Below are 14,363 nucleotides of genomic sequence, written 5' to 3' on the forward strand. Positions count from 1 at the left end.
CTTAACTGTGCAATGTAGTAGGGAGTTGTAGTTTCCAACAGGCCAATATTTTACATAGTTTAGCGCATAAAACATGGTAATTAACAACCATAATCCATTGCGCATATATTTGTCCGGTCTGTTTTTTTTTCTACCTGAAAATACATGACCTAAGTGATTGATAGCTGGTATTCAGCTGTCATAAAAGTATGCCTTATTTACTTTGAAGAACTGCAAAATAGTGATTTTGTCAGACATCTCGATAGAGCTGCTGCCTATTCTGAGATGACGTGGAATGAAAAAATAAAGTCAAATAAAAAATGTCATGTACAAAACTGAAACTAAGCGTTTCCCCCCCTAGATAGGCCAGCTGCAAAATTGGCTATATCGTAAAAATTCATAAAAACAAAAATGTGCTTTTTCGTCTTAAGGTTAGGCATTAGGGTTCGCAGTGTGGATAAGGTTCGGTTTAAAAATGAGGTTTTATGACTTTGTGGCTGTGCCAGCTAGGGATCACTCTGTAGAGCTGCCTCCAGAACAAGATTCATTACAAAAAAACTCTAACCTGCAAATAATTCAGGGCAAAGACATAATAAATGAACAAACTTAACAAAGCTGACATTTTTCTAAAGATCAGAGTATACACAATCCATCACTCATTCCAGTAATTTCCCATTTTCCCGATGTACCTACCGACGCTCCTGAAAAAAATATATTAGTCCTACTTTTTGCAAAGATTAGACAAAAAAAACTGTTTCTCGTCTGATACTAGAACACGCTTTGTCATCAGTTCGGGAAGTCTTCCCATCAGCTGAAATGTATTCAAGTCATCTTATCTATATAATTCAGCACACAAGTACACAGCCCACTGACAATAGCAGGAACAAAACTAGACCGCTAGGGATTACTAAACAAAAGCTAGAAAGTCTTTCCAGGGCGAAAAACAGAAATTCGTGAATGAATGCATGTGAGCAATAGCCTGGTTAACCCAGATTGAATGCTGTGCTCACAATGATAAGTGCAGTGTTCAGTCTGATTTAACCAGGCTATCCGAGCATGAAGGCAGAGCAGATGTGGACCAGGCTGTGGCCGGAATTGGCAGCTTGGTAACTCCATGGGGTATAATTGATACAGTACAGGGCCCGCTTAGCACAGTCTGACACTGATAGAATTTCCCCTAAAGAAAGGAGACATACAACAAAGTACAGAGTGCGTTTTGGAGGATGACTAATAGCAATCGGAGGGGTTCTCAGTCACGAAAGTACTACTCCAAAATGTCCATGCAAATCAATGCCAAATTCCGCAATTGGTTACTCAACCATTTTAGCAAACACTGGAATTACCGGTATAATGCCCTTTCATCCTCTTCACTCCATAGGCACACCACCTCTCCAGTTCAGACTTCACTCCATAGGCACACCACCTCTCCAGTTCAGACTTCACTCCATAGGCACACCACCTCTCCAGTTCAGACTTCACTCCATAGGCACAACACCTCTCCAGTTCAGACTTCACTCCATAGGCACACCACCTCTCCAGTTCAGACTTCACTCCATTAGGCACACCACCTCTCCAGTTCAGACTTCACTCCATTAGGCACACCACCTCTCCAGTTCAGACTTCACTCCATTAGGCACACCACCTCTCCAGTTCAGACTTCACTCCATTAGGCACACCACCTCTCCAGTTCAGACTTCACTCCATTAGGCACACCACCTCTCCAGTTCAGACTTCACTCCATTCAGACACACACCACCTCTCCAGTTCAGACTTCACTCCATAGGCACACAATCAGCTTGCACAGTGTTTCCCCAAACTCGGTCCTGGGGACCCCAAGGGGTGCAGGTTTTTTTTTTTTTTACCCTAGCACCACACAGCTGATTCAAATAATCAAAGCTTAATGGTGTCATTATTTGAATCAGCTGTGAAGTTCTAGGGCAAAAGCCAAAACGTGCACCCCTTGGGGTCCACAGGACCGAGTTTTGGAAAGGCTGAGCTAGCCTTTTAGCTGGCTTTCCCCTTTGTCGCATGCCATTTTAAGCAGTATGGATATATACAGAGAAATGCCAAGCCAGCTAAAGCTACAGACATAGAGCGCAGTGCAGTCAATGTTGATAGGGTCAGAAGCCTAGGCCAAAAAAATTGTTGCTGAACTCGTTGCAACAAACGGCCAACCTGAGGGTAAGCAGAAACACTGAACACATAGGACAAGAAATATGGTGCAGTATGAAAATAAGTTGTTGGGGTCAATGTTGTGGTCAATTTAAAATGACAGCGTCATGTACTTTGAACAGAAATATTCCCTATTGTGTACATAGTACATTTAAAAATCCAAACTCCACGGACGCCAATCTGTCTGACATTGTGATGAATTTGGCAGTCTCCCTAGAGCCTACGACAATTAATTACCAAGACAGCCATGATGATGTCATCACAGAGGGACAGTTTCAGGTTCCACCCACCTCTTTGACCTCCAGTAGTCGGCCGGGATACTGGTTCTTGGCCCGTCGAGCAGCGGCTGGGGACTTGTGGTGGGTGATGGTCACGATGTTGCTCGGTGTGCCCGGACACGCCAAGTGCCTCTGGATACCAGGCGATGAGGAAGCTGGTGGGAGGTGGGGAAGGAGGGAGACGCTACGGGACCGACCGGAAGATGACGAGCCCTGAGAGAGAAAGACGCACACACAAAAAAAAGAGTGTGGAGGGATATGTGAACTGCCACACCACTCAGCTACTTCCTACTACTATTTTCATATTCACCTGTATCCTATGGTTTACGAGTCAAACCAGGGGGGTGAAATGGGTTTAGCCTTCTTGAATAAGCTTGGGTACGATATGAAAGCCATGTTGAAACCTATGCCTGACGACGGGCAGCAAACCGAAGACTGCACCTTGTGGTTTCCTTAAAAGGTCCACATTTCAGTCGTATGAGAAGAACCGTGACTAAACCTTAGCCTCCTGTTATTACAAACCCCAACCAAAACAAAAAGCTAAAGCTACCGCCTTTCCAGTGAACTCAACTCCTAAATTAGCTTCAGGTTATTTCTATCCTGGCAAGAGAAAATAAGGTACGTAGAGGTGAACGAACAGAAATTTAAGAAGCCATCAACCAAACTTAAAAAAGTGGACCTTTGCCTTCTGTCTTCTTTATAGCTCTACACCAAAAAAAAAATCTAATCTGGTTCTCTCCTTCCTTCTGTCCCTCTTTCGTCTCTCCATTTCCCTGCCCTGTGTATACTGTCTGCAATGTCTCTCAGTCGGAACCCGTCCTCACCCTCAATCAATTTACAGCAGTTCCAGAGAGACAGGGCCCCTCCACCCTGGATACCAGAGGCCTGGGCACAGCACAGCACATTTGAGAGAGAGAGAGAGAGAGAGAGCAGAGGTAAGATAGATAAATAGATCAAATAAACGACTGCCTCCCTGAGCACTGCTCACCGGAGGAGAAACAACTCAGCTTCCATTTTGGAAGCAGCAACTCTCACTCCCAGGACCACAGAGCCATAATAGTCACAAACGGAATAAGGCACATTGTGACACTGCAGGAAAGTGCAGGATACTTTTTCCCAATGGCCGCAAGTATGTATGTGAATCATTCAAATTCTCACCCTAACGACGTTTCAAATCGCGAGACGGCAGCTTTCTGTGAGAACAAGACCATGAAGCTACAGCAGTGAGTAAATCAGATGGGGGGACACTCAGCATTTAGATGTGTCCAACAGCAGCTCAGGTCTCTCCTCTCTAAAACTGGCACAGAGCTGCAGGCGTTTCAGAAAACTGCAACAGTGAGAAGATGGCAGAGTCATGGAGACGGAGAGAGGGAGCAAATGAGGGATAATGAGAACAAGTACTGAACCCAGAGAAAGAGAGAGAGAGAGAGCAAATGAGGGCTAATGAGAACGAGTACTGAACCCAGAGAAAGAGAGAGAGCAAATGAGAGGTAATGAGAATGAGTACTGAACCCAGAGAAAGAGAAAGAGAGCAAATGAGAGGTAATGAGAATGAGTACTGAACCCAGAGAAAGAGAGAGAGAGCAAATGAGAGGTAATGAGAATGAGTACTGAACCCAGAGAGAGAGAGAGAGAGAGAGAGCAAATGAGGGGTAATGAGAATGAGTACTGAACCCAGAGAAAGAGAGAGAGAGAGAGAGAGCAAATGAGGGGTAATGAGAATGAGTACTGAACCCAGAGAAAGAGAGAGAGAGAAATGAGAATGAGAATGAGCAAATGAGAGGTAATGAGAATGAGTACTGAACCCAGAGAAAGAGAGAGAGAGAGAGCAAATGAGGGGTAATGAGAATGAGTACTGAACCCAGAGAAAGAGAGAGAGAGCAAATGAGAGGTAATGAGAACGAGTACTGAACCCAGAGAAAGAGAGAGAGAGCAAATGAGGGGTAATGAGAATGAGTACTGAACCCAGAGAAAGAGAGGGAGCAAATGAGGGGTAATGAGAATGAGTACTGAACCCAGAGAAAGAGAAAGCGAGAGAAATAGAAAGAGAGAGAGAGAGAACCACCTGTATCACTGAAGCTGGGAGAGGAAAAGTTACTGTCATGCATGGCTAACGTTAGCTAGCAGATTTTAACGGGCTAATGTGACGCTCCATTAGCCATTACAGGATAGGTACTGTTTGTGGAGTAGCACAGAGAATTTGACCAACCTTACCCTGGCCATACAATCTTAGTTCTTGATTCAGCCAAACATGCATCTTCTAAAATGTGTAGGTCTAGTTGCAGGTGGTTCATTTGAATTTAGAAAATGCGCTGTTATTAAAATACTTTTTTTTTTTGCTCCATGAAGTAATCCAACAATGTGTTCGAATGTGTACAAATCTTTTCTCATTGATTGAGACAGGTGGGTCTACCCCAAAGTGCCACATGTCACTCACCTGTTTCAATCAATGAGATAAGATTTTAAATAAACAAGATGGAGGCATCCACATAAAAATGTAGCATTTTCTAAATTCAAACAAAGCACCTACAAATGGATACTGACATTTTTGAAGGTACATGTTTGGCTGAATCGAGAATGAATATAGTGTCGCCAATTTAAGGTTGGCCGAAAATTCTCTGTGCTACTTCCAACATGACCTATCCTGTAATGGCTAATGGAGCAACACATTAGCCTGTTACAATCTGCTAGCAAGGCTAACTTACGAACCCTGCAAAGATTATTCAACCTTGTGAACTATGCAACTTGTTCTACCTTTCAGTGGATACAGAAACAACTTCTCATGAGGGTACAACAACGACAAAAAACACTCCAATTTCTGCATTCTATTAGGTCTCCAATTTGGTAAGGGTAAAGATTTACCACCGCTTGGTTCATGCCTTTCCCTATTAGGAAACACTTGAGTGACTGACTCTACCTACACTGTACACATAATGCAATCACTCTCCACTTACACAGCCTCAGCAGTACTTCAACAAGCTCCCATTCCCCTCCTCCCAACAGGCACGTCTGCCCCTCACAGGTGTGCCCATACTGCTTAGGCTGACTTGGCCCGCCATAACAGAACGTGGGGTGGTGGGCACCACATAAGTCAGGAGACGGTATCAAAAAAAGGCAGAAATAATCTACTGAAATGCATCTACAGTGGGGCTGAGCTGGGCCGGTTAAGAGGAACCCGAAAGTGATGTATAAATGATATTCTGAAGGTTCTGTAGGAAATTACTTCCCACAAAAGAGCCGGGATGAGAGGAATTTCAAACATCAGTGAGAGTTATTTTAGAACACAGTAGAATCCGCTCTTCCACTACAGTGTGGTACAAAATGTAGCCTCAGGCGATGAGAGATGCCTTTCTACTGTTCTACTGTACAAAGAAAGTAATTGTCAACGCACCAGAGAAAGGATTGCCATTTGTAACTGGTGACCGACACATTGCACGAAACTGTATGAAATGCAAGACAGCTTTTTGAATACAAAAGTTTAAATCTCCACCGAAAGCGTAAATAAGCAGCTAAACTGAGGAAAGCGCAGTTTACTTATCAGTTGTACACCCAGCACTGGCAATAATTAAAACTATAGAACAGAAATTGCCCTCATTCCCCAAGTGTATTTCGTCGCTCAGGCTATTGTAGATTGTTTATGCTAAGCCAGGAATACATCTTAGACTTTGGAAGAGATGTGATACTGATCTCGGAGGCAGAATGGGAGGCTTAGACACGATTAGATACGGTTGTCTGTCACGGTACAGGAACCCATAAAAGCTCACCCGCTTTTGACAAGAGGGAGAGAGAAAAAAAACTCCTCTTTTGGGGAGCCTTCCCCTTACTGATCCAAGTTAAGGAGTATAATTGGACTTCTGTCTATTCAACTGTGTAGCACTTTTTTGAAAAAGTGAATAGCTATACGCTGTGTGTGAGAGTTTGCAATGAAAGTTTTCAAGCTGGTATCCAAGAACATAAAGGCTTTTTCTACACTTTCAAATATATGGAGGAGGGCAGAAAGTGAGAACCGGGACACAACGAGAGGTGAAGACATGGACAACCCTATAAGTGTATTTATGCCTACAGTATATAGAGATCTGAACATTTAGAAGGCAGGTGTTTGTACATTGTTGGTACAAGGTCAGTAGCTCAGGTGTGGACGGGTGCATCTTGACTCACCAGCCCCTCCTGGCTGCCTCCCGTCGTTCTCTCCACACTCAGGTGCTCATCCGATCCCTTAAACTTCCAGACCTAAGGCCAAACACACACAAAAAAAACATAGTACAGGGTCGTGTTCAGTAGCTGGGGAAATGGAAAGATACAACCTCAACTTGTCTAATAAGAAAAGCTAATTTTTGTTTTCCCATTACAAAACTTATGTGCCCTGATGAACATGACCCCAGGTGCAAAACGGATGACGTTTCTTCCTTCCACTGTTAAAAAGGAACTGGTCGGCACAGTGCTATACAGTAGGTTCTAAATCTTCACCGTTCCCTTCACAACCCAGCAACTTCCAAACCAGGCTGCCAAGGCCCACAGCAGAGATCCAGAGGATGGGGTAACTCCATAATGAGGCTGATACTCCACTGTCACATGGAGACTGGCTTTAAAATGTACCCCGGACAGACAGTGCATAGCCAGCAGAGACCAACAATAGGGCTGTACGGGAACGCCAGAGATGCATGGTCTGCTACCCTCTTATCTATTATACCAAGAGAGCAGGAGTCCATAACCAGCCGTACTGCCCCAAATTCTATTCACTCTCCAAATCAAGTCTACGTCGGCAATGGATTAACACAAACTCATTTACATAAGGAAACATGTCCGATTGTCTATTTTGACAGGAAACAGGAACCATATTTACGAGAGTTATTGTGCCACGAGGCAGGGGTGGAGGAAATGGGGGTGATGCGTGATAGGAGATGCAGACAGGGAGAGCATTGTGTGTAGACCGCTGAGGCGCACTCACACAATCAGTCTGTAGACATGGGGAGATGGAGAGAGAAAACGAAGGAGAGAGAGAGAGCGCGAGTGAATGAAAGGAAGAGAAAGAGCAAAATATAGTATGCTCAAGAATAGGCCATTTGCCAAAACAAATTTTCCTACAAAAGGAAAAAAACTTTTTCCTACAAAAAAAACACAATATGCTGCAGTAAAAAAAAAATTTTTTTTTTTTTTTTTTAACTCTCAGGTGGCAGTCCGGATTCAACATGACCTTGACTTGAATCTGACTTTCACAGACTTTTCCAGACAAAAACTTTTTTTTTTAATTAAAGAGTTCATAGGTTTGGAAGGGTTCCACAAAGTTATTGCCAGGTGGCACGTACCCAGGTTACCTCTCACTCTCAAACAGACAGAGGATCAGGGATGATACTCTATTTAAAAGGAAATAGCTGACTCCCATAAGTCCTACTGTAGCAGCCGCAGAGCCCTATGGGAGGAGATAGCAGGAGCGTTAGAGGGGTAGAGGAGGGAGGAGCAGGTGTACGAGCTGTGCCAAGATAAGATGGGATCTACAAGAGAGGATAATTCTGCAAGGTGATGGTGAGCATTCATGTCTACACCAGAATTACTCACCTGGTATACAGTGCCTCCATAAAGTATTCACACCCCTTGACTTTTTCCAAATTTGGTTGCGTTACAGCCTTAATTTAAAATGGATTACATTGAGATTTTGAGAACTGGCCAAAACACAATTCCCCATAATATCAAAAGCGGAATTATGTTTTTAGAAATATTTACAAATTAATTAAAAATGAAAAGCTGAAATAGCTTGAGTGAACAATTATTCAACCCCTTTGTATGGCGAGCCTAAATAAGGTGCATGGACTCACTCTGTGTGCAAGAATAGTGTTAAACATGATTTTTGAATGACTACCTCATCTCTGTACCCTACACATACAGATAATTGCAAGGTCCCTCAGTCGGGCAGTGATTTTCATACAGATTTAACCACAAAGACCAGGGAGGTTTTCCAATCCCCAGCAAAGAAGGGCACTTGTAGGTAGATGGGTAAAAACAAAACAAAAGCAGACATTGAATATCCCTTTGAGCATGGGAAGTTAATAATTACACCCAGGATGGTGTATCAATACACCCAGTCACTACAATGATACAGGCGTCATTCCGAACTCCTGAGCGGCAGGTAGCCTAGCAGTTAAGAGCGTTGGGCCAGTAACTAAAGGTTGCTGGTTCGAATCCCCAATCAGACTAGGTGAGAAAAAAATCTTTCTTGCCCTTGAGCAAGGCACTTAACCCTAAATGTCACTCTGGATAAGAGCGTCTGCTAAATTACTCAAATGTAAAACTCAGATGCCGGGAAGACGGAAGGAAACCAATGGTGAATTTAAAACAGTTAGAGTTTAGTGGTTGTGATAGGATGGATCAACAACGTTGTAATTACTCCACAATACTAACCTAAATGACAGAGTGAAAAGGAGGAAGCCAGTACAGACTAAAAAATATTCCAAAACATGTATCCTGATTTAAATGAGGCACGAAAGTAAAACTGCAAAAAATGACTTGAATACAAAGTGTTATGTTTGGGGCAAATCCAACACGTCACAGAGTATCAATGTTCATATTGTCAAGCATGGTGGTGGCTGCATCATGCTATGGGTATGTTTGTTGTCGGCAAGGACTAGGGAGTTTTTTTAGGATAAAAAAAATAGAGCTTAGCACAGCCAAAATCATAGAAAACCTGGTTCAGTCTGCTTTCCAACAGACACTGGGAGACAAGTTCACTTTTCAGCAGGACAATAACCTAAAACACAAAGCCAGATATACACTGGAGTAGCTTACCAAGACGACATTGAATGTTCCTGAGTGGCCTAGTTAAAGTTTTGACTTAAAATTGTCTTGAAAATCTATGGAAAGACTTGAAAATGACTTGAAAATGACCAACAACCAACTTGACAGAGCTTAAATCCTTTTCTGAAGAATAATGTGCAAATATACAATCCAGGTATGAAAATCTTAGAGTCTTACCCAGAAAGGTGATTCTAACATGTATTGACTCAGGGGTGTGAGATAAGAGATATTTCTGTATTTCATTTTGAATAAATTTGGTAACATTTCTAAAAACATGTTTTCACTTTGTCATTATGGGGTATTGTGTGTAGATTGGTGAGAGAAAACAATATATATATATTTTCAATTAAGGCTGTAAAAAACATACATGTGTAATAAGTCAAGGGGTATGTATACTTTCTGAAGGCTATGAACGTTATCTACTGTGCCTGCTGTGTGCATTGAGACTGCATGAACGCGAAGGAATTCCAAAATCCAACCACTATAGGAAAGAGCATTTGCTGTTTCAGTGTGCCAACAGTGCACCCAACAACAAGGGTTTGCAACAAAATCTCACAACCACAAAGCTACTTTCTCTCAAACTACTTCACTTCTCCCGCTATCAACCCCTACACTAATACCATAGTTGTCCATTCAAGCCATCTGTCAAAAGCCATATTTACAGCAATTTAAATTTCCTCCAAGGTGCCTGAACCCAAGTAATTCAATCAATCAGAGCTGTGCTTACAGAAGTGGGAAATACCTGCGATGAGATTTATAAACTCAGTGGTATATTCATCTCTAATATCCAGGCTATCACAACCGACCGTGATTGGGAGTCCCATAGGGTGGCGCACAATTTGCCCAGCGCCGTCCGGGCTTGGCCGGCGTAGGCCGCCATTGTAACTAGGAATTTGTTCTTAACTGACTTGCTTAGTTAAATAAAAGGTTAAATAAAAGGTTATATTTAAAAATATTTTAAAAATTGCAAGTGAAAGTCAAGGCTTCCCTGTCACTGCACCGCTCTTCCTGAGGGACATATTCCAGGAGCTAGAGCTTAGTAGTGACTGCAGTGTGTGTGTGTGTGTGTGTGTGTGCGTGTGTGTGTGCGCGCGCAAGCGCGTTGTACACACCTTGGCACTGCTGTCGGAATGGCGTCTGGCGCACGCTTGGAGTTGGTTCATCCAGAACTGCTGCTCTTTGGCGTCGGATGCTACGGAGACACAAAAGGAGCTAATTAATTGTTCATTTCCGATAACCATCATCGTCACAATGGGAGAAATAGGAAACTGTCATCATACGAGTTAATGGTCAGTTCGATATGTAGGTAGTCGTCACAAAATGTGTCATTATGTGTTGCATATCACTTTACAGATTGACATCCAATTTGTGTCTGACACATTATCAGCCAATGTATTCTGTTACAGGGTAAGGGTCTGATAATTGTAGTACATCAGTACTGTAGTGCATCAGGTTTGTTTACGTTGGTCCCAAACTCCCTGTGTAGGGGCTTTTAAACCACTGAACTTTACAATAGTATCTGTGTCCATATTCTACAACTCACTAAAACATATTCTAAGACACATTTTCAGATTGATGGAAAGCTCGATCTTTAACCTAAACTCTCAATGATGGGGGTAACAGTGTCTGTGCGATTAGCTAAAATGGCAGACATTTCACAGGCACAGAGGCAGCCTGCTATCCAAACACCAACCATGGAAAAAGTGACTCACTGGACCCCTTTTGTTTTACAAGACAGTAAACTGCCCTCCGAGGCCAGACACGTCAATAAGCCCGTTTCATTTCATTAACCGATTAAATGGCAGACCCTGCTTTGTCCAGCCTGACGTCTACAAAATGGTACAACCTCTTTCGACTAGACTAGCTAGACCAATTGGGGATATCATTGTGACTGACTGGGAAAACTTTACTTCAAGAGCAATTCAGCATCTCAACCTATTATTCAGTGAGATACTATCAAATTGTGTGTACCAAAGTCTCCAGTCTCCATGGTAACGCTCCAAGGAGAAAATAAGAACATTTCATTAGCAACGGAACCGAATATAGCAGCCTTGTCTGGACTCATGGAGTCCTTAATAGTGATTAACTGAAACAAATGGGCACGATCATGAACGGTGGAGTGCGGAATGCTGAATCTATTCATGAGAGTTTAGTCTCGAGAAAGAGTAATTTCTTGGAAGGGTAATGGCCTCATTTGAGCACCCGTGACGTGAGTTTCTGTCACTCACTTAAGGCCTACACTATTTTTCAAGCACCTGAAATTGTCGCTTGAGTGAGGAGGCAGGAGGAGGAGACACACCCACACTAACAAATGTCAAATGGGACACTTAGAACAGTGAACAGCTCCTCCTCTGCTCTCTCAAGAGAACGCTGTGTACATGTAGGCCATTCATAATGAAACACCTGTACCCAGCTGCCTGTTAAGACCCTTCCTCCCATGGGTTCCGTCTACATCAGCAGCATCTCTTTTTTTCCCCCTTTCAAAAACGTCTCAGTTTAGAATCTGCGACACGTCTAGAGCAGCAATTATGGGGTCTTGATTCATACAAGCGTTGCCGGGATTGTACATAATTAGCTAGCTGTAATGAACAGAGGTGGGTCTGGCAGTGCTGAGCGGTTATTGTTTATATGCAAATATGCACCGGTTTTGAATGGTGAAAAGGACGCTAAATTCGCTAACATGAGCTACTTGCACACCAATCCTTACTTAGCGAAGACCAGGTCGTTCTTGTGCTCGGTCTAAAAAAAGGTAACCCCAAAATACTGCCAATGTTCTGTTCAAAAAAAGGTCCCTGGTTTGGAGTTGGAGGGGTGGCAGTTCCATTCAGCTGATGAACGACCCACGCTTGTTTTGGCAAACGAGAACAAGCAGCACAACACAGTCCGACCCATTTGCAATGGAGGAACGACGGTCAAATGCCATTTAAATAACACCATCTCTGCATTTCAATAAAGGGGGGGGGGGTCAACGTACGCTTCAATATAGACTCTAAAGAGAGGGCACTAATGTCTATCCATTGCCATTCAAGCATTTGGCTAAAATAATAGTCTCATACTTTTGAGGGAGCTGGTGGGGGATCTGATTAAGGTGAATGGAGATAATATGACAAGGCAGCACTCTGAATATGTACTTCATAACTGATGGTTATTAAACATGACTGCCATGGGAGAGTAGGGATTATTGCAGTTGCTGGGAAGAACATAAACCCAGGGCTTATCCTACACAGTGCAAGCGTAAAAAAAAATATATATATATATATATATATATCACTAATTTGTCTTTTGACCAATCAGATCCACTCTGAAAAAGATCTGATGTGATTGGTCAAAAGACCAATTAGCGGAAAAAAGATCAGAATTGGGCTGCCTGTGTAAACGCAGCCTTTGTCACCAGATCTCAACCCAATTGAACACTTGTGGGAGATTCTAGCGTGGCGCCTGACAACGTTTTTCATCACTTTCAACAAAACAGTTCCAGACACTTGTGGACTCTATGCCAAGGCGCAATGAATCTATTCTGGCTCGTGGTGGCCTGACGCCCTATTAAAAGTCAAACACATCGTTCAGCGAGCTGTGTTTTTGCTACCATCCGCTATACACGTATGACTTGACATTGTCACTTGATTCTACGTGTAAAAATCAGTGTGCACACAGTTCGCAAATTAAAGCTAGCATCTCTGAACAGAGTGCCAAGTACTCTCTGCCAGAAAATGCTATTGGTGTGTCTGAGCCCTGAGACACTTTATGTTGGTGTTTCCTTTATTTTTGCCATCCCTAGTATGTAGAACTAATATGGATCCTTATTCTGGATGAGATTGAATTTGTTCTAGGCAATATTAAATATTTCATCAACTGGATGGTTTGAGACCGGAATTCTGATTGGCTGATAGCCGTGGTATATCAGACCGTATACCACGGGTATGACAAAACATTTATTTCTACTGCTCTAATTACATTGGTAGACAGTTTATAATAGCAATAAGGCACCTCGGGGGTTTGTGGTATGTTGGCTAACATACCACGGCTAAGGGCTGTATCCAGGCACTCCGCGCTGCGTCGTGCGTACAACTCTCAGCCGTAGTATATTGGCCATATACCACAGGCCATCGTGCCTTACTGATTAATAATAATAATAATTCACAATAATGCCTGATATGCAGTCAGGCATCTCAATTAGCCCCCTTGAAAAGCCGTGAAAATAACTTGACCCTTCTAAACAGCCCTCGTGTCTTATTCCTGGCATCATCTGATCAACAGCTTTAAAATGTGCCATTTGATCATTCAAACAGGATATAATTCATGCTGGTTTCACCTTTTAATTTCATACACTCTGGAGCAATGAACATGGCTCCGGGCAAAGCTCAAAACATAATGCTCCCGCTTATTCGACTAAAACTAATTACCCTATGCTGCCTTGGTTGGATATCAGATGAAGACGAAGCCTGTGCTTTAGCGTCTGTATCAGATCTCACATAGTTCCACATGGCTTGAATACGACATTCTTAAATTCAACTCAAAATGTTTACTAAGAGTTGAGATCAAATGTTCGACCAAGGACACCTGAAGAGAGATTATTGGCTTACAGAAATATGCACCTTCTCCAGTGACTTAACGTTTGACAGTTTGTGAAGGGGGATTCAAGGACATCCACATGAAAAGGAAAGGACACATTCACAGCTGGGCTGTACAAACATCACCCGTAAGGCGCTACTACTAGAGGTCTGTTGTTGCAGAATCACCAAACAGGAAACGTGTTCCTGGTTGAACCTTGAACTTCTCCCTTCCCAGTAAAAGCCTGGGTTTCCATGACAACCCGGGTGAGATTTAAGGTGCACCTGCTAATTCTGAGTCAAAGACTCATGAAAGGTTGCTACACTACAGGGTGGTGGGTATTGTTCCCCACCATTTGGCTTAATTTAAATGTCACCATCCCAATCAGAGACTTGTATGCCACTAAGTATAGTGTTTAGACCTTCCAAAAAAAAACATACACCAAACTAGCTTCTTTGATAAGGATAGTAAATTAACCCTTTTTATTTAAGCTGCATCTAGTTCCATCCCTACATCAATAGATGGATCACTGAGTCATCCACAGATCCAGGGAAAGTTATTCTGATACCTCCCCTTGGGGAACGTACAGGGACA

At 42.8% G+C, this 14,363-nt stretch overlaps 1 protein-coding gene across 3 annotated transcripts in view; it reads right to left on the reverse strand.

Moving 5' to 3' along the window:
* LOC112229965 (oxysterol-binding protein-related protein 10-like) overlaps positions 1–14,363 on the reverse strand; it is a 94,377-nt gene that overhangs the window by 67,843 nt on the left and 12,171 nt on the right. For 2 of the 3 annotated variants that reach the window (XM_042310292.1, XM_042310291.1), the window contains exons 3-5: positions 10,331–10,410; positions 6,588–6,659; positions 2,442–2,642 (exon numbers count right to left, since the gene is read on the reverse strand). In XM_042310292.1, coding sequence (XP_042166226.1) covers positions 2,442–2,642; positions 6,588–6,659; positions 10,331–10,410 — 353 coding nt within the window. Of the gene's footprint in view, positions 1–2,441; positions 2,643–4,643; positions 4,845–6,587; positions 6,660–10,330; positions 10,411–14,363 lie in introns of those variants that run through there. The other variant, XM_042310293.1, reaches the window with a different exon arrangement.

This window comes from Oncorhynchus tshawytscha, linkage group LG31 (genome assembly GCF_018296145.1).
Source record: "Oncorhynchus tshawytscha isolate Ot180627B linkage group LG31, Otsh_v2.0, whole genome shotgun sequence".
In the NCBI taxonomy this organism is placed as follows: domain Eukaryota; kingdom Metazoa; phylum Chordata; class Actinopteri; order Salmoniformes; family Salmonidae; genus Oncorhynchus; species Oncorhynchus tshawytscha.